Here is a 19,530-nt window from a genome sequence, read left to right as displayed (position 1 = left end):
GTTTGTATATGGATCGGCAGCCAAAACGGTACTACAGCGCCTGGATAGGATAAAGTCAAGGGCCCTGAGATTGTGTGAGGGAGCCTTCAGGACGACCCCTGTTGAGGCATTGCAGGTGGATAGTGGGGAACTGCCACGGAGGATAAGGCAGACAAACTTGCTGGGCGAGGTTGAAAGGGAGTTCAGAGGGACATCCTGCAGTCACAGCAACAGGGGAATGCTGGGAGCGAGGAGGGTGTATTCAGAGGGAGTACGGGTGGACAACTGGGAAGAAAGTGGTAGAATATGGACTGGGGGAGAGAGAGAGATAAGGCCGGCAATTGCATTGGGCAACGTTCCTCCCTGGCTGTTTCCGAAACCACGTGTAGATGTGGATATGATTGAGGGTAGGAGAGAATGGGGTGAGGACGTGAGACGGTGTGTGGAGAGATACTGTATATAGATAATCGGTTGTATTTGTTTTTAAGGATATATAGAGATGGTTCAAAGGATCCAGGCAGTGGTGGGTTGGAGGCAGGGGTGTATATCAAAGACTTCAATGTTAGAGTTTGTAAGCGGTTAACTGATTATGTGTCAGTGTATGCCGGCCGAGTTGATGGCCATGATTATAGGTTTGAGATGGGTGGAGGAGGTGAATCCACTCAGTGGTGATCTGCTCTGATTCAGCTGCAGTTTTGAGCAGTGTGAAGACGAGCAGGTCGGATAGGGGACACTTGTTTGTGGAGATGATGGCGCTGTTAATGGGATTGGAGAGGATGGGAGTGGTGGTAAGCTTTTCCTGGAGGGTAATGAGAAGGCTGATGTGGTGACTAAGAGTGCGGTGAGGAGAGAGGGGGTAGTTACTCAGGTAAGTCAAGTCCTTGATCTGGGTAAAAGGGCTCGATCTTTGGCAAAGGTAGTGGGATGCCAGTAGTAAGGGGAGGCAATTTTATTGCGTACACCAGTCAGTTAAGGAAGAGGTGGGGAGTATGGGATGTAAGGAGAGAGGAAGTTCTGTGGAGTAAACGATGAATGCCACATTATGGATGATAGGGAGACATGAAACAGGTCTGTGTGATGAGTGTTTAGTGGAGGAAACAGTGGTGCATGTGTCGATATTTTGTGAACTGTCTAACATAGATAGGGAGAGATTGTGTGAAAGGGTTAGAAGGCTGGACAGGGTTGGGGTGGTAGGGAGGGGAGAAGAGCAGGACTAATGAAGATAAAATGATGTAGTCCGGTAGGCAGTGACTGGCCTCACACTCCAGTACAGTAGGTGGTGGTGTATGCACTTTAACATTTGGATGCGACCCGCCAACCAAATCTCAAAGAAGATGTAACGTTGTTTCTTCCTGGATTTATTGGTAAACTCTGGAGTGGCGTTAGCACATTTTGTTTCCAAAAAAGCCAGTTAAGTAATACACTACAGTTAACACTGGAAGCTCGACATGCAAAAACATCTTAAGGAAGAAGGTAAATAAAAGCAGTTATCGTAGTCGCCACCTCTGCAGAGATTTTACCAAAGACTAACGTTAGCTTTCTAGCTGATTTATTGGCTAGCACGTTAGCTAACGTTAGCTGCCAGCCATGGGAGCAAAGTTATTGCATGAACATCTCTGGAATTAGCTAGCTAGGCAAGGTATGACATGAAACACTGATATTATTAACGGTATGTCTATAGACGGGTTGGTTGTTTAGCAACAAAAACGAGGGGCGCGCAACCATCGGGCAAAACAGATGAGGTTGGTTTAGATTGACAACATGTAAGCTATATTTGGGCTCCAATGTTTATTGAAAACATAAATACATGTGCACAATGACCACTGGTTCTCTCTCAAATACATCATATTAGCATTGACATGAAAACAAGACGAAAGAAGCCACTTACGTCAGTTGCTTGTCATTCTTGCTAGCAGTCTGGCTATTCCAGAATCACAACAGGCTGACTTCTGCTCCATGGAAGCGCACACATCGGTTTCCTGACGTTAGACATTTTTTGCTAGGTACAAAACACCAACAAAACAATAGAGCAAAATTGCAGATGCTAGCGCTTTATTTCCACGAATTATTTGTAGTACAATATTATTAAAACCTCTTGAATGTAATTTACGTAATCGCCGAAAGTCACCCCATTTATCATGAGGGCCATAAACAATTACTAGTTTATGGCTCTCAAATCTCACCTTTCTGGTAATAAAAAAAGAAATTGCTGAGGTATAGTCACTTGTGAAGACACACGCTCAAGTACACAGTACAAATATGAAAATAATAAATATTTTATATTTCTGTATGAATATGGCTTGAAATGTGCATATTTTTTTGAAAGGTCTCTCTTGATTAAATTTGCCCCCACTGCTGTGAACTTCTCACAGAGCTCTAGCTTGGCTTCCTGAACTAGTTAGGAACACGCCTTTCATCTCATATTAATATTGTCTGTCAATGACAAAGTGTTTTTTGTTTCAAATCTATTAATTATTTTAGATTTCTGTCTATAAATCGTAGGGCTGACCCCAATTAGTCGACTGGGCGATTGTTTGGTCGTTAGGCTGTTGGTCGCCCGAGATTGTTTTAGTCGAGCATTAACAAATACATATAGTTGCTCCCATCTCAGTGAACTAATCCATTGCGGAGGCCAATTTATGCTTGATTCGAAAATGTGGTCGGAGGCTCCATATGGAGGGTGTGACACACTTGTGGAGGCATGCAGAGGCCAAATCAAGCTCTGTACTGCATCGCCATGTACCTCCCAAATTTTGTAACAATACAGAGGGCTCTGTATAGCTCCGCATTGACCTGATTGGTTGACAGTAGTTGGCAGCGGTACATCCTGTATAAACACAGACTCACTTCCTTGATAACAGCTCTCCACTGCTCCGCGAAGCGCAAGAAGTATGAATGCCCTGACTTCTGCTTGGCCAATGTAGACGTTGTATTGACTATTCGCCCAGATGCACAATGCTCTTCTCTCTCCACAATGAGCTCTCTCTCGCCAATTTGTGCATATTTATTGTTTCATAACTTCATTGTGTGAATTGTTTGCATTTGATTGTTAGTGTATATCAATTCCCCATTCCATAAATCACCAGTAGTACATTTACCGTTAATTCCTATCGTTTGTAATCTACAATGTTTGTTACTTTGGTTACGGTCATTTATTTTAATGCATTCAATATTATTATTTCAGTCTTCCCATTCTCACTGTCAGAGTGAACACGTGGTTGCAGAGTGCACAGCCTATGGTACACTTGTGAGAAACAAGTTTTGGTTTATTTCATTCCATTTATGAGTAATGTAAATGTATACATTGTCTTTTGTTAGGAGCGCTCCTGTCAATGTTGAGTAAGTACACGCACGCATAGAAGTAGGCCTATAGGCTACCTGGCCTGCGTGCAAATGTAGGCATATAAATGTGACCATTTGGGGATCTGATAGTATTTCTGATTGGCTTAACACACCACCACTAATGACCTGTCATGCTCTGATCCAGTGGAATCAGTGCTTGACTTGGAATGAAATAGGTTCCGGTACTCATTTTGGGTGCTGGTACTGTTTATATTTAGGTGCATGAGCGCCACAATACTTTTGAGCTAATATTCTAAAAGAGGAACAGGAGCTCAAGCAGTAGAACAAATGCCGGTACTCAGCTCCGATGAGCTCCTGCCCAAGTCAAGCACTGCTTCTGATCCCCTGCGCAAATAGCCTAAAGCTGTGTCTGTTCCGAGCTCACTGGCACAGGAAAGTCTGAGAGCCCAGAATATTTTATACTATGTTGCAAGTTTGCTAGCACAAGCTTCAGGCCTGACCCAAGTTAATAGTTGATACAATGTTTCAAGTTCGTTGCAGACAGGCCATGTGTAGCCAATATGATTTATAGGATATTTATTTTTATCAGGATATTTTCTACCTGCAGCCTTCAATGTTTTTATTTGTTGGCTTTATGTAGGATATTTTTACATAGTTGTCAATGGCATTATAAGTCATGTTTTAGGTTTGTATCTTTTTCATTTAGATTTGGATAGAATTTTGATTAACCACATGACAATGGTTTTGTGGTATGAAGACGTCATTATAAATTAAATGAAACTGTGTCACGATAATTTGCATATGAAAACCATAACTGGCACACAGATCGGTAGAAACGGTAAGATAAATTGGCATTCCACATGAGGAAGGTTGACGACACCTCGTGTAGCCTATTGCTGTCAACTTCAGGAGAGTAATGGCCGAATATGCGAAAGCCAGCAGGAGCGGGAGGAGAATAGTTGAGTCAGGTATTTTTTCTTCTTCTGGTTATCTAGATCTCTGGCACCCTCTTGAGGCATCAAACCGTAAGCTTAAAGCATCAGACAAACTCAATGCATATAGTTGATTTTATTAAAACACATAGGGTGTGTCTATATATGGAAAAATACAGGTTTAAACAATTAGAGCAATCAATTGGTCGAAAGAACAGACGACTTTCGGTTGACACAATATTTTTTTTAGTTGGGGACAGCCTTAGTAAATCGACCTCTGAATATGCTACAGTGACGAAACCACTCTCCTGCTGCGTTATGGTGTAAGGATTCCGGGCATATGTGTTGTTAGTGGCTGTGACGTAGGGTTCAGCCAGGAGTTGGATAGTCGAAAGAGCAAATGAAATGGTACGAGGGACAGCCCAGCTTCAAGTGGGGTCAGATTTCACATCCTGCTTCATACAGGCAGAAGAGACAAACTCCTGTGTCCATGAGACTCAGGGCTACCGCTCAATGTGAGACATTTTGATCTACGGTGTCCACAGATAGATTTATAAGCGAAAATGTCGGTCGGAAACGGTTCCAGAACCACGCAGGTTCCCTAAACAGGGGACTTTACATCAAAGAGTATTTAAGGGGCAATCTGTGATTTCTATATACATTTTTTTACTTTAAAATTAATAGTGCTGAGCAACAACACAGAATAAACAATTAATAAAAGTCCCATGATGGTAGTGACTGACATTACGGCTTATCACTTATTAACCATCATTTATTCACATTACTTTAATAAAATATTTCAGTTGTGCATATTATTTGATGACTATAATTTCAGTCTAAGTTATCTCTATAGAGCCGCTTCCAATGCAGTCTGACAATCACTATTTTGTAGTTCTTCAAAGTAAATAAGACACACTTTTATGAGTGTTGAATACCAACTGTCAATCACTTTGATCATGTATTTTCAGGTAGAGATACCTCGCGAAGCAACAGCTGCTCTCTATGTCCCCTCACCATCGCACATTCTGGTCTTTTCCGTAGAAGGCGTAAAAGAAACAGACAGGACAAGTAGATGCACAATGGATAATGGTCATTGTAGTTAATTACCACGTTTTATGCGCTAAACTATGTTGAAAATTGGCAACTCCCTACTACATCACACAGTTCGGGCTGTATCGGATTTATCTGTAGAGAAACTGAAGTGTGCACATAGAGCGCACAAAAAAACCCGAACGAAATGGAATTCAAATAATTGAACCGACTTCTTGAAGAATATAATGTATGCCTCATGAGCTTAGTTCAACTGTCGTACTCCATCAGAACCCAAAATAAAAGCTGGTTTTACTTGTTTGTTTGTAAACAATGTAATTGTAAACAAATACTGTATAGCCGCAACACATGGTTCAAACTTATTTTGTCATGGATGGTCAGGCCTTGTATCCATAGCTCTGTTCATGAATTTGAGAGTGGTTACATTTCTCCAGCGGTGGGGTGACTGCAGATTGCCTCTAGAAAAATACAATAAATATTATTTCACATCATTTTTAATTTTTACATCGTTTTTTCAAAGCCTTGTTTGACAAGAAAATCGAACATATATTGCTTATTATGAAATTGTCTTCATATAAGTATTTTATAAGGTATTTGTCATCAAGCTAACTGTCTGAATTTGTGTTTCTGTAGATGGACCTCTTCCGCTGTCGTCTTTGCGCCTTTTTGTTCCTCCACTGCGTCTAGTGTCTGCAGCTCTGTGGCAAGTTGTTCAGCGGAGAGACATAATGGACTATGGCTTGGTGGAGGAGTTTGTCACCACCGTGTTGGAGGTAGTCCCAGATCTGATGAGTTACAGAGAGCGAGTCCAACTCATCATGGGACTGCGAGCACAGGTGAGAAATGGCATGGATGGAAAAGAAGAGGAGGGATGGGGCACTTGTTCAAGTACAGGGGGTGAGGTCACAGACTATATACAGTGCCTTCAGAAAGTATTCAGACCTCTTAAATTACTCCACATTTTGTTGTTACAGCCTGAATTCAAAATGGATTAAATAGATTTTTTTTTCTCTCACCCATCTATCTACACACTAGGGTTGGGAGGTATTCAGATTTTCATATCGTCCTTCTCTCACCCTGTGATTTACAGTATTACTGGCTTAGTACACAAGGGGGCGCCAAAAACGAAGAAAGAAAACATGGGCGTCTATTACCAGAATGCTAACAGAATGAGCACAAGTAATAGCAAATTTCCATGGAGGCTGCTAGCTAAATATGCTAACGAGCTCAAAAGAAAATAAACGAATTGCGGTGACAGGCAATCCAGCTCTTAAAGTTATACATATATACAGTACCAATCAAAAGTTTGGGCACACCTACCCGTTCCAGGGTGTTTCTTTATTTGTACTATTTTCTACATTGTAGAATAATAGTGAAGATGGGGTGAAATAACACATATGGAATCATGTAGTAACAAAAAAAGTGTTAAACAATATTTATTTTATATTTTATATTTGAGATTCTTCAAAGTAGTCAACCTTTGCCTTGATGACAGCTTTGCACACTCTATACGGTATACCGCCCAAGCCCACTACACACAATACCCCATAATGACAAAGGGAAAACATGTTTTTAGAAATGTATTGAAAATCAAATACAGAAATATATAATTTACCTAAGTTTTCACACACCTGAGTCAATACATGTTAGAATCACCTTTGGCATCGATTACAGTTGTGAGTCTTTCTGGGTAAGTCTGTAAGAGCTTTGCACATTCTTTTTTAGAAATGTTATTCTTCAATCTCTGTCAAGTTGGTTGTTGATCATTGCTAGACAAGTCTTAGCATAGAAGTCAAAACTGGATCTAGGCCAATCAAAAACATTCAATGTTGTCTTGGTAAGCAATTCCAGTGTGTCTTTGGCCTTGTTTTAGGTTATTGTCCTGCTGAAAGGTGAATGTCTCCCAGTGTCTGTTGGAAAGCAGACTGAACCAGGTTTTCCTCTAGGATTTTGCCTGTGCTTAGCTCTATTCTGTTTATTTTTATCTAAAGAATCTCACTAGTCCTTGCCAATGACAAGCATACTCATAAAATGACGCAGCCAGCAACATGCTTGAAAATATGAAAAATGGTACTCAGGGTTGTTGGATTTGCCCCAAACATAAGACTTTATATTCAGGACATAAAGTTAATTTCTTTGACACATTTTGTGCAGTTTTACTTTAGTGCCTTATTGCAAACAGGATGCATGTTTAGGAGTATTTGTATTCTCTACAGGCTTCCTTCTTTTCACTCTGTCATTTTGGTTAGTATTGTGGAGTAACTACAATGTTGTTGATCCATCCTCAGTTTTCTCCTATCACAGCCATTAAACTCTGCAACTGCTTTAAAGTCACCATTAGTCTCATGGTGAAATCCCTGAATGGTTTCCTAACTGTGTGTGTGGGGTACAGAGATGAGGTAGTCATTCAAAAAATAATGTTAAACTCTATAATTGCACACATGTTAAGCACATTTTTACTCCTGAACCTATTTAGGCTTGCCATAACAAAAGGTTTGAATACTTAGTGACTCAAGACGTTTCAGCTTTTCATTTTTTATTCATTTTTAACATTTTCACATTTATGGGGCATTGTGTGCAGGCCAGTGACACAAAATCTAAATTTAATCAATTTTATATTCAGGCTGTAACACAACAAAATATGGAAAAAGTAATGGGTTATGAATACTTTCTGAAGGCACTGTACATGTGTAGGGTGACATTTTCGTAGTGCAAAATCAATTTGTTGGTGCAAAATTTACCATAAACCTCATTGTAATCTGGCACCAAGATTTCATTAGAAACATTTCTTCAACAATGTACATTGTAAGGAGGCGATTATTTAACTAGTTTAGTGAACTGAGCAATACATAAATGGTCAATTTATTTTATTTGAAATTAAATTAAATCACGATGCCAGATTACAATGAGGTTTATGGTAAATTTAGCAATGAACACATTGCTTTTGCACTACGAAAATGTTTCCCATAGTCTCTTACTTGCAGGTTGGTGTAAATAATAATTCATTGTATTTTTTTACTCCATCAGCTGGTTCTGGAGTTGTGTCGTACAGATCACCTAGCCGACTCCGAGACCATCCAGCCACACCTGAACAGGCTTAGATCCTGTGTCATCACTCATAGGGAAAAGGAGGTGAGTGCTGCTACTCAGTGAAATATCAAGAATGATAACTTTGCTGTTGTTTAACGTTGGCTAGTTAAATTGACTGACTGTTCAATGCTTGCTGTAGATTCCTGATCCAGAGGTGGAGGCATCAGAATCCAACTTCCTGAAGCTGATTCAGAGCCTGCTAGAAGACCCAATTGAGAGGGAACACTTCTTCCAGGTCAGTGTTGTCACTGACTGTGTAGCTGATAAATTATTCATGACATTTTTCTTTAGAAGGTTACCAAAATGTGAAAGGTATGAATACTTTCACACATATTGTAGATCATTGTTTTAATTCAAAAGCATGGACATGATGTTCTTGTTTGTTTTCTAGAATGTTTATTCAGAGGAATTCGGCCTCAAGTATGACTCCGCACTGCAGAGTCTGGTGTGGGAGTTCATGTCTAGGCTGGAGAAGCTACTTCCAACACCAACCCTTCAACAGGTACCATGCTAAGATGTTATTGCCATCATCAGTCTACTTTCATACAACAATCACCTTACAAAGGGATCCTATACAAATCGGTTGGACCAAAGGTGACAGTGTTCCACTTTGGGTAAGTAGGCTTCAAACCTATTCAGAAAGGGTGGCAGTACACACCCTTTCAGTTTGTTTACAGACTGTCAATACACTAATAGAAGTAGAAGAAGAAATTGGCTACTTTAAAATGGAGATAGCTCTCAATGCTGCCACTGCAAAGATGTGGCCTCTATCCAATTCTATGGGTTAATCCAAATGTTGAAATTATATAAATGCAAAATGTCTATTAATTGGATTCAATTATGGTAGAATGCAACATCCACAGAGAGATGTTTCTATTAACCGGTTTTATATAAATTATTCATGCAGATGATATTATAGAAACGGGGACCATTGCCATTCCTCTTTCCATTAGACTGCATCTTGGTTTCTACCTGACCCTTCTATCCTGGAGGACTGTGTGCAGTTTGTGTGTCACCCCGAGCCTTTGAAGACCCTACTCCAGTACCACAACAACACATATGAATATGTGGACACCAATGGTAAGAGCTACGTTACTCTGAGCTTTAATGTATGACCTAAAATTAAACAAACTTGAACTCACTGTTCTATATCGTGGAGCTCCGCCCCATAGGGGAGTTCTGCTCCTAGTGGTTTACCCCGCTGCCTAGGCAGCGAATAGCCTGAGAGAAAATTATGCACACACTTGCAGCCAATGGGAGCACAGGTGTCCCTATATAAGGGGACGCTTCCCCTCAATCAGCCTCCCATTATCTTCAGCGACTTGGACTGGACTGAAGAAGCTGAGAAGAGAAGATAAGTCTCAGGAAAAACCTGCCGTTGATTTCGAAGTCTCATCGTCCATCTAAAATGAGCACACCAGTATTTCCACCCAACCCAAAAGCTCTTTTAAGAGCTCAGTGTCGCTGCTCCTCTATGGCGGCTGTAGACTCACACGACCTGTGTTTCGTGTGCTTAGGGTCACAGCACGCTAGGAGCGGCCTCACAAATCCCCCACAATGCCCTAGCTGCGCCCTCCTTTTTTTTAAAGGAGAGGAAGCAGCGGTGGGCATTTTTTAGGGAGGATTTTCCTCTAGAGGATGCAATGTCAGTGTTAGCCTCAGCTTCTGAGGCATCATATAACGGTGCCGCCTCTGGAGATGACGAGGATGTCGGTAGGTGAATGAATGTTTCTCCGGAACACTCCATTCCACTGACCGAATTTGGAGAAAAAAAACTCCCTCAGGAGAGTGCAAGGTTTTTCTTATCCTTGGGCGAGGACGAGATGGACTCTGTCTACTCAGCAGCCCCCTCCTACGTCACGGCCTCTCTGCGCTCTTAGTTTCCAGTGCTCATTGAGAGGGCTGCGAGCTGGCTAGAGATCCAGCTGCCCCCCAACCCGGAGGTGGATATGATGGAGGGCGGCCCCTATTCTCGGCCAAGAAGGGCGGCGGAGCCATTGGCTCCTGCAATGCCCTCGCTCAGAAAGTACGTGGAGGGCTCATAAAAGTCACCTTTGACGGCGCGAGCGCCGGCCATGGTTTATATCCCATTCACCAGAGTGGACGGCAGACGAGTGGGAATTTCCCAGGGGATCCCCAGGCTCGAGAGCGCAATGGCTGCGTATCTCGTCCCGGGTTCGAGCTCCTGGCCCTCGTCCAAGAAGGCCATTCTACCCACATCAAAGGACCGACTCACAACGCAGCTGGTTGAGAAGTCCTTTGTACTAGGGGCCCAGGCTGTAGCAGCAGCAAATAATATTGCCCTCCTGGCAGCCTCTCTGTCCCGTCTCACCACGGGTAAGACTGGGCTGTCGGAGGAAGAGAGAAGAAGCATCACCCAAGCATCGGCTGTGTGTGCGGGAAGGTCCATGGCCACTTCGGTGGTCGCGGAACGACAGCCATGAAGGAGACCGACAAAGCCATGCAGTTGAATGCTCCCATCTCTGACGACGGCCTCGTTGGAGTCACCGCCACAGAAGCGACGGAGCATGTTGGGAAGCTGGATTACGAGAGGAAGCAATTATCTAGACACCTGCCGCTGGCAGGACGTCACCAATAGACCTGGGTCTACTGCCAGACGGCGAGCCCGGCGACAGACGACAACATCCAGCGCCACGAGAGTGGGCCCCGCCCCGCCGGCAAGAGAGGTGGTTGTGACGTCACCGTAGCGACACCCTAGGTTGGCCTGAAGAGACGTCGGCCATGACGAAACGAGGGTAGAGGATAGAAGAGAGCACATCGCCCTGTTCGATTGTGCCCACTGTCCCCCCCACCCCTGTATAGGGATGGAGTAGCCGACGTGTTGTTTGTATAATAAAGACTGTGTTCCAGTTGACTTTGTCACAAGAGAACCTCTTTTCCAAGACAAACCAAAAAAACTTTCAGGTTCCCTCTTTCTGTTTCTCTCTCTCTTCCTCTCACCACTCTTGAGTGTCGCACAGCCCCACTATGAGTGCGTAGCTAAGCGCACACGAGGACTGTGTGAGTGGGAATGATAAGAGGGCGGCAAAGCGGACGCCTTTGATGAGCCGCCATGCTATACCTCATAAAAAATCCACACCACAAACTCCTAGGAGTAATGTGGCTGAGGTTTTAAAGAGCAGCCTGGGACGTTGGAGAAGGGTTATGCCATCCAATTCCATTGGACTCCTCCCCCGTTTCCGGGCGTGGAAATCTCTCACTGCAGAGATTATGGAACTTTTGGCGAAGGAGGCGGTCACAGTAGATCCCCGCGAACAAAGGAACAACGGGCTATATTTGCCCTACTTCCTAGTGCCAAAAAAGACGGGGGGAATGAGGCCATTACTGGATCTACACATTCTCAACGAGAGTGTAGCCAAAGGGCCCTTTCGAATGCTTACAACACAGCATCTGCTGGAATGTGTCCACAACAGACTTTTGTATAAGCATAGACCTAAAGGACGTGTACTTCCATGTGCCGGTACATCCGCGTCACAGTAAGTTTCTGCGTTTCGCCTCCCAAGGGGTGGCATACGAGTATGTGAGAATGCCATTCGGGTTCACCCTGGCACCTCGCACCTTTTCCAAATGCGTGGAGGCGGCAATCGAACCGTTGCGTCGTCAGGGGATAAGGGACTTGGCCTACCTAGACGACCTACTGGTCTCGCCCCATCAGCAGAGCTGGCGATCGCACACACGACACAGACTGTGATTCATCTCATGTGTTTGGGGGTTTGCTGTGAATTGGGAAAAGAGCGCACCTTGGCCCAGTCATCGGATTGTCTACCTGGGATTGCAGCTAGACACTGTGAATATGAAGGCTCGAATTTCGGATCCTTGTCGGGCTGCCCTGTTGCTAGCCCTACGAAAGTTTCATCCGAATCACACAGTGATGGCGCATTCGGTCATGACACTCCTGGGTCTCATGACGTCTGCCCACTCCGTGGTTCCGCTGGGACTACTGCACACGCGCAGAACACAGCGATGGTTCGCCCAACTACGACTAGACCCAGTGCGGCATCTTCGTCGGTTGTTTGTGGTTCCCCTCTCGCTCAGAGCGGACCTGAACTATTGGAGAGACCCGTGCATTCTGACGCAAGGGCTCCCAATAGGCAGAGTGTCCTCCTCCACTCTAGGGTTTACAGACGCTTGTCTGACTGGATGGGGAGGGAGGGACATGTCAGACTCTGGCGATCGGAGGTGTGTGGTCTCCCTCGGGACATCACATCAACCTCCTAGAGTTGGAAACAGTTCTACTGGTTCTGACCCCCTTCGCGCCTACCCTGCGTGGTCGCAACGTGCTGGCATCTGCACGCCGACATTGTTCTCCAAATATTGGAACGGTTCGGGAGAGCCGAGGTGGACTTTTAAGCACAACGCGCGAGCGCACATTGCCCCCTCTGGTTCTCTCTCCGAGCCCAGGACGAACCACCACTAGGGATGGAAGCTTTTGCGCACCAGCCGTGGCCAAATGTTCTCCTGTATGCATTTCCACCGCTGTCCTGCATTCTCCCACTGTTAGCCCGAGTGAGAACAGGCGGGCTGTCAATCATATTGATAGCCCCCGATCACCCAGTGGTTCCTTGGTTCGCGAAGATGATTCAGATGCTGTTTTCGCCACCTTGGCCTATTCCACATCGATGGCACGCGACGTCTCAGGCGGGAGGCACGACAGGGCAATTGCCCATAATCGGCCAACCACTGATGGTCTGGCTCCTGAGAGCGCCGTGGGTCATCTGATTCAGTAATCCAGGACTTATGCCAGCAAATGGAACGTGTTTTCACAATGGTGTGCCACAGGTCGAGAGTGTGCTCTCTTTCCTACAGTTCAGGTTTGACAAGCAGCGCTCACCCGCCACCATTAAGGTGTTGTGGCGACGATTTCAGCTTGTCATGAGGGGTTTGGCAGAGACACTGTCTTCAGCCACCCTCTAGTGAAACGGTTCCTATTGGGAACGCGGCAGCTTTGGCCGATGCCTAGAGCCATGCTTCCTCGGTGGGATTTGGCCTTGGTCCTCGAGGCGCTCTGCAAGACGCCGATCGAACCATTTAATCAAATCCCCCTCAAGATGTTATCTCTGAAGGCGGCACTGTTGCTCGCTTTGACACGGCTAAGTGTGTCAGTGATTTGTGTGCTCTTTCGACGAGACCCAACTGCCTGGCCATTAATAGCGATCTGAGCAGGGCGGTGTTATGCCCTAACCCGGCATTTATGCCGAAGGTTATTAAGAGCTCATATTGGTCACAGACCGTTGAGCTGTGGGCCCTCTCCCCCCTCCCAATGTGGAGCGGAGATAGGAGAGGCTTCATTGCTTGGCGCGCTACGTGGCTCTTTGTGTGTGTCACGGTGTGAGACCACTTTCTAAACAGCGACTGTCTCACTGGCATTGAGACGGCTTATGAAGCGGCAGGGCGGCCATTGCCTCAGGGTGTAAGAGCCCAGCCCGCTCGTGGAGTAGCGGCATCTACTGCCCTTTTCAGAGGAACAGGAATAGAGGATATCTGTGCAGCGGCGTCATGGTCGTCACCGGCTCCTTTTATCCGTTTCTACCTTTTGGATATGTCTTCTAACTCTCTGGCTCAGTCTGTACTCAGCGTGGCTGATGGAAGGACTTGAGCTAGGAGGAAAAGATGAAGGGCTGTTGGGCATGGTTCCCATTAGGCCCTGTTCTTTTCCACTGAGAGAGAGAGACATATGTCACGTCTCCTGACTGATATTCAGTACAGTAGAGAACGTGTTTTTTGACTCACCCACCATTGTATCACTGTGTTGGGGCGGAAGGATGAGGGAAATAGTGCTGTAACTGGTATTACACTACTGTTATACCGGTCGATGTGTATTGACAGGATATTGAGGTATTATCTGTCTGCTAGTCAGATTAGTATGGCCCATGTTCTGTCTATCTGCCCACAAATCATAGGCTTTGGCATCTAGATTAAATATGGCGGATTTACTGAGAAATCAGTATGATATATCTTCTAACCATGGTTCAGTCTGTACTCAGCATAGCGGATTGGAGGACTTGAACTAAGTGGACCGATGGACTGGTTTCCTTCAGGTCCGCTTTTACCTGTTAGGGTGACTATGTGACATGACTCCTGACTGAGAGATCAGTACAGTAGAGGTCATGTATTCTAACCTGCCCACAAGTCTATGACTATGTTTGGGCGGAAGGATGAGGGAAATAGTTTCTGCAACTAGTTTTACAGTGCTATTAGACCAATCATTGAATATTGACAGGATATTGAAGTATCATCTATCTGCTGGTTCAGATTAGTAAGGCTCATATTCTGTTTATCTGCCCACTAGCTATTGACTATGTCTCTGGACTGAGTGGGGCGGATTGTACTGAGGACACAGTATATTGTGACACAGTGTGTCACAGTACTGTGGGACTTGGTCGCAGCCATTGCTGGGCCCGACCTTTTCATTAAGTTGGAAGTGTTAGGCTCGGCGGAAAGTACATTTTGGAGCGTTGCGCTCCACCTTAAACCACTAGGAGCAGAGCTCCCCTATGGGGCTCCGCTCCACGATATAGAACGATAGTTACCGGAGTGGTAACTCCAGTTCTATGAGTGGAGCAGAGCCCCATAGGACTTAAGGCCCTGCCGACCCAGTCTTGCGGAAGATCATTTTTCGGGAGGCTGATTAAGGGGAAGTGTCCACTTATATAGGGACACCTGTGCTCCCATTGGCTGCAGGTGTGTGCATCATTTTCTATCAGGCTATTCAAACCACTAGGAGCAGAGCTCTCCTATGGGGCTCCGCTCCACTCATAGAATTGGAGTTACAACTCCGGTAACTATTGTTCACTACTATATCATATAACTGCTGGTTGTTTATTATCAATGCCATAAAAAGACATTGGTTTGTATCCCTAAAACTAAAAAAGAAGAACCAGGGTTTGTTTGACATTGACTTTCCTTGTCTTCCTGTCTCAGCTCTATCTTCGGTCGACTACATCCTCTCATCGCTGTCGCTCTCTCCACTAAAGACAGTTGTGATCTTTCCAGATCAAACTGACCCAGAGATCAAATCAGAACCCATGGAGGAACCTTTGCCATATGAACATATGAACATTCAAAGCCCAGCCTCATCTGACAACGATTCAGAAATGCTTCCTTTGTTGGAGTCAGATTACGTGAAGAGCGTAGAAGGGATGCATTCAGACGGAAATTTAAATGTTGAGATTTTGTCATTACAAATTCAAGGTTCAGAAGAGGTGTGTATACACAAGGAAACTACTGAGGGAAACCTTAAACACGAGACAACTGACAAAGAGTCAGCAAGAGAGAGGGAACTAGATGGAGCTTTTCACCAACCTCAAACTGACAGTGGGCTAAAAATACAAAAACCTCACAGCATCCAACAGAAAGTGCAGGACAGTTCTAGTTTGTCAACTTCCTGTCTGCTCCGTCAGCCCACGGTGCTTCTGCACCGACTTGACTTTACTGATATGCCGTTACCTGTGTCATCTCCAACATTGAGTCCAACATTGAGGAGAAAGAGGCTTCAAATTAAAAAAGGGGCATCCCAAGGACAGAGAGCAGGATGGGTCATATCACCAGAAAGTAAGAGGAATGCCAATGGACAGCCACCACCAGAGACTGAGTAAGAAATTGTGAATTTATTATACTGGAAACAATTCTTGCTACTGGTAAGGTGAATGCACCAATTTGTAAGTCGCTCTGGATAAGAGCGTCTGCTAAATGACTTAAATGTAAATGTAATCTTCCATTACAATCCTAACGCTCCTTCAATTTGGTATTTTTCAGACAAGCCAGTGTAACCTCAAATGATGATGCTCCCAAGAAAAGGAAAGCTGGTAGGAAAATCATCATCCTAGCTATGATTCAGGCTGTCAATTTTATACAGAATCAGCTTCTTAAAGTGATATTTGGCTCAACGTTTATAATATATTAATGGTAAGCTCAGTATTTTACAACGTGATGTCAGATGGTTTCTCACCCTGAAAGTATACTATAGGCCAGGAGAAACTGTAATCCATGGTTCAGTTTTCTACAAACTTCAGCTAATTTCAGTCACCGCTTGCTAACAATGAATGGGAGTGGTAGGTGTATGCGGTGCCCGTTGAAAAGAATGGCCAACTCATGCATAACAGGCACCACCCCTCCCATTGATTTTTAGCTAGGCTGTGGCTAAAGTTAGCTGGAGTTTACAGTTTATCCCGGCCCATAGACGACTATCAGGGGGAGAAACCATCTGACATTAAGTTTTAAAGTACTTCCCCTTCAACCACTTGCCTTGGAGTGCATGTTCAAAAAGTCACACATTTGGCAATTTTATTAATAGCATAAAACCTATGGCTGCTAAAGTTAAAGCAATTTGCATATCTTAGCCAGACAGTATATCTATAACCATTTGACCCTTACTTGTTCTCCCAGATTTTGCGATGTTTTGAGATCACCATTTTTTTTATTTTCAACTCTAGGTAGAGACCTAGAGGAAGAAAAACTGCACCACCACGTCAAGGACTTTCACTCAGAGGAGTGCAGTGGACAGAACAGAGAACCTTTTGACAGTATGCCTCAGTATTCTTTGGCCCCTGACCTATCCCATGTAATTGGGCAGTCTAATAGAAGCAAGCGGGTCAAAATCTGCTCCTTATGTAGGAAGACTTTCATTGGAGCAAAGGATTTGACGGCACACGTGAGATCTCATACTGAGCAGAGTCCTTACCAGTGTACCCAGTGTTTGCAAAGCTTTGAACATCAGGAGGACTTACAGAAACATCAACAGATTGGGTGTGAGGTGGCAACTCAACCGGAAGAAAAGGATAACATGTCTACAGCATCTTTTGAAGAGGATAACATGTCTACAGCATATTTTGAGGATGGGATCGAGACATCCCAGCCCAATGGCACTTCGCCCCTGAGCCCAACAACTTCTAACGTTCGTCCCACTCCAAGAGAGTTTTCCAAAGCCAGAACTTGCCATGTGTGTCAGGAAACTTTCCAAAGTGCATATTTAATGAGAAAGCACCTGAATTCCAAACATGATCAGCTCCCTTACCAGTGCTGCGACTGTGGAGAACATTTCAAGAGGAAGTTTCATTTAAAGGAACATAAGAAATTGTGCTTGGCGGCGAGCTCAACAACTTCCAACATTCTTCCCACTCCAGATCAGTCTTCCAAAGACAGAAATTGCAGTTTGTGTAATAAGACTTTCGACAGTCCATATTTAATGAGAAAACACCTCAAATCCAAACATGATCAACTCCCTTACCAGTGCCCTGGCTGTGGAGGAAATTTCCAAAGGAACTTTCATTTGAAGGAGCATAAAAAAGAGTGCTTGGTGGCGAAGAGTCTCCTCTCTTGCTCTCTGTGTGACAAAACTTTCATTGAAGCAAGCAATTTGACAAAACACGTGAGATCTCACACTTATCAGTGCACCAAGTGTTTGCAAAGCTTTGAACGTCAGGAGGACTTACAGACACATCTGCAGAATGTGTTTGAAGAGCCAGCTCAATTTGAAGAGGACAACACGTCGATGCCATCTTTTGAGGATGGGACAGAGATATCCCAGCCCAACGACACTTCCAATGTCCTTCCCACTCGAAAGGAGTCTTCCAGAGCCAGAACATGCCGTTTGTGTCACAAGACTTTTGACACTATACATTTCATGAAAAAGCACCTGAATTCCAAACATGCTCAGCTCCCTTACCAGTGCCTCCACTGTGGAGAAAACTTCAGGAAGAAGTTTAATTTGAAAGAACATCAGAAAGAGTGCCATAAACCCACTCCAACACAGTTGTCCAAGGCCAGAACATGCCGTGTGTGTCACAAGACTTTTGTTAGTGTACATTTAATGAGAATGCACCTCAAATCCAAACATGATCTGCTCCCTTACCAGTGTCTCGGCTGTGGAGACCATTTCTACAAAAATTCTCACTTGCTAAAACATGAAAAAGTTTGCTCGGCAGCAAAGAGGCTCCTCACTTGTTGTGAGTGTGGTAAGACTTTTAAGCTCTCTAAGCTTAAGAGGTGTAACCAGGTGAACCAACAGCAGGCTCCTAGGGGGGATCACCAAGAGACCAACACGACTCTAATAGTGGAAAATGGAATGGAGATACCCCAGTCCTTCAGCACTACACCCCAGAACCCAACAACCTCCAATGCTCTCACAATTCAAGGACAATCCTCCAAAATAGCCAACCATTATGAAACATGTCTTTTGTGTAATGAAACATTTGAAAATGGAGAGAATCTGAGAAAGCATATGAAATTTCAACATGATGTACGTACGTACGTGTGCCTTGATTGCGGGGAGACATTCCAAAGCAAATCTGAACTACAGAAACATTCTGGCATTCATTTAGGCTCCAGAAAGTGTCCTTTGTGTGTTAAAAAGACTTCTCAATCAACGCTGCAGCACATTCAGAGACAACAGCAAGACTTGAGGATGTCAAGTGAGGGAGTTAACCCAAACCAGCACCAAAGGGATGTTGATCCAGCAGATGGCAGCAGCTCGCTGGCACCAAGGGAACTTGAGACAAATATCCCCCAGCCTTCAACCTATCTATGTGATACATGTGGTAAAGACTTCCCATCTCTGTGCCGATTGAAAAGACATTTGCAAGTACATACAGGAGAGCAGCCTTTTCCTTGCACGGATTGTGGCAAATGTTTTACTTGCAAGGGTAGTCTGAAAATCCATCAACGCCTTCATACAGGAGAGCGGCCATTTTCGTGCACTTTATGCCAACAACGCTTTATCACAAATAAACACCTAAAAAGACATATGTTTACTCACACAAGGGAAAAGCCTTTTCAGTGTTCAGCTTGTGGGAAAACTTTCAAAACGAAACAAGGTTGGAGCAAACATCAACAATTTAGGCGTTGTTACCTGGAAAAACATACTAGAGCAAGTTTTCCAGAGAATCAGAAGGACTTACGAAAATATCAGCAGATTGGGCATGAGGAGGCAGCTCAACCAGAAGAGGATAACATGTCTAGAACATCTTCTGAGTATAAGACATCCCAGGCCCATGGCACTTCAGCCCAGAGCCCTGACACTTCAAATGTTCGTCCTACTCCAAGACAGTCCTCCAAAGCCAGAACGTGCCACGTGTGTCATGAAATCTTCCATAGTGCATATTTAATGAGAAAGCACCTGAATTCCAAACATGACCAGCTCCCTTATCAGTGCCTCGAC

At 44.4% G+C, this 19,530-nt stretch overlaps 1 protein-coding gene across 1 annotated transcript; it reads left to right on the top strand.

Moving 5' to 3' along the window:
* Window positions 1–1,323: 1,323 nt before the first annotated feature.
* Window positions 1,324–16,819, top strand: LOC115163420 (uncharacterized). The gene is made up of 9 exons (XM_029715273.1): window positions 1,324–1,452; window positions 5,898–6,100; window positions 8,292–8,396; window positions 8,494–8,589; window positions 8,746–8,856; window positions 9,308–9,434; window positions 15,297–15,966; window positions 16,131–16,215; window positions 16,808–16,819. Exons 1-9 carry the CDS (start codon window positions 1,428–1,430, stop codon window positions 16,817–16,819), a joined length of 1,434 nt encoding a protein of 477 aa, XP_029571133.1. The 5' UTR covers window positions 1,324–1,427.
* Window positions 16,820–19,530: the final 2,711 nt, after the last annotated feature.

This window comes from Salmo trutta, chromosome 2 (assembly GCF_901001165.1).
Source record: "Salmo trutta chromosome 2, fSalTru1.1, whole genome shotgun sequence".
NCBI lineage: Eukaryota > Metazoa > Chordata > Actinopteri > Salmoniformes > Salmonidae > Salmo > Salmo trutta.
Note: the sequence above shows the minus strand (reverse complement) of the source record. Positions and strands in the feature narration are given on the sequence as shown.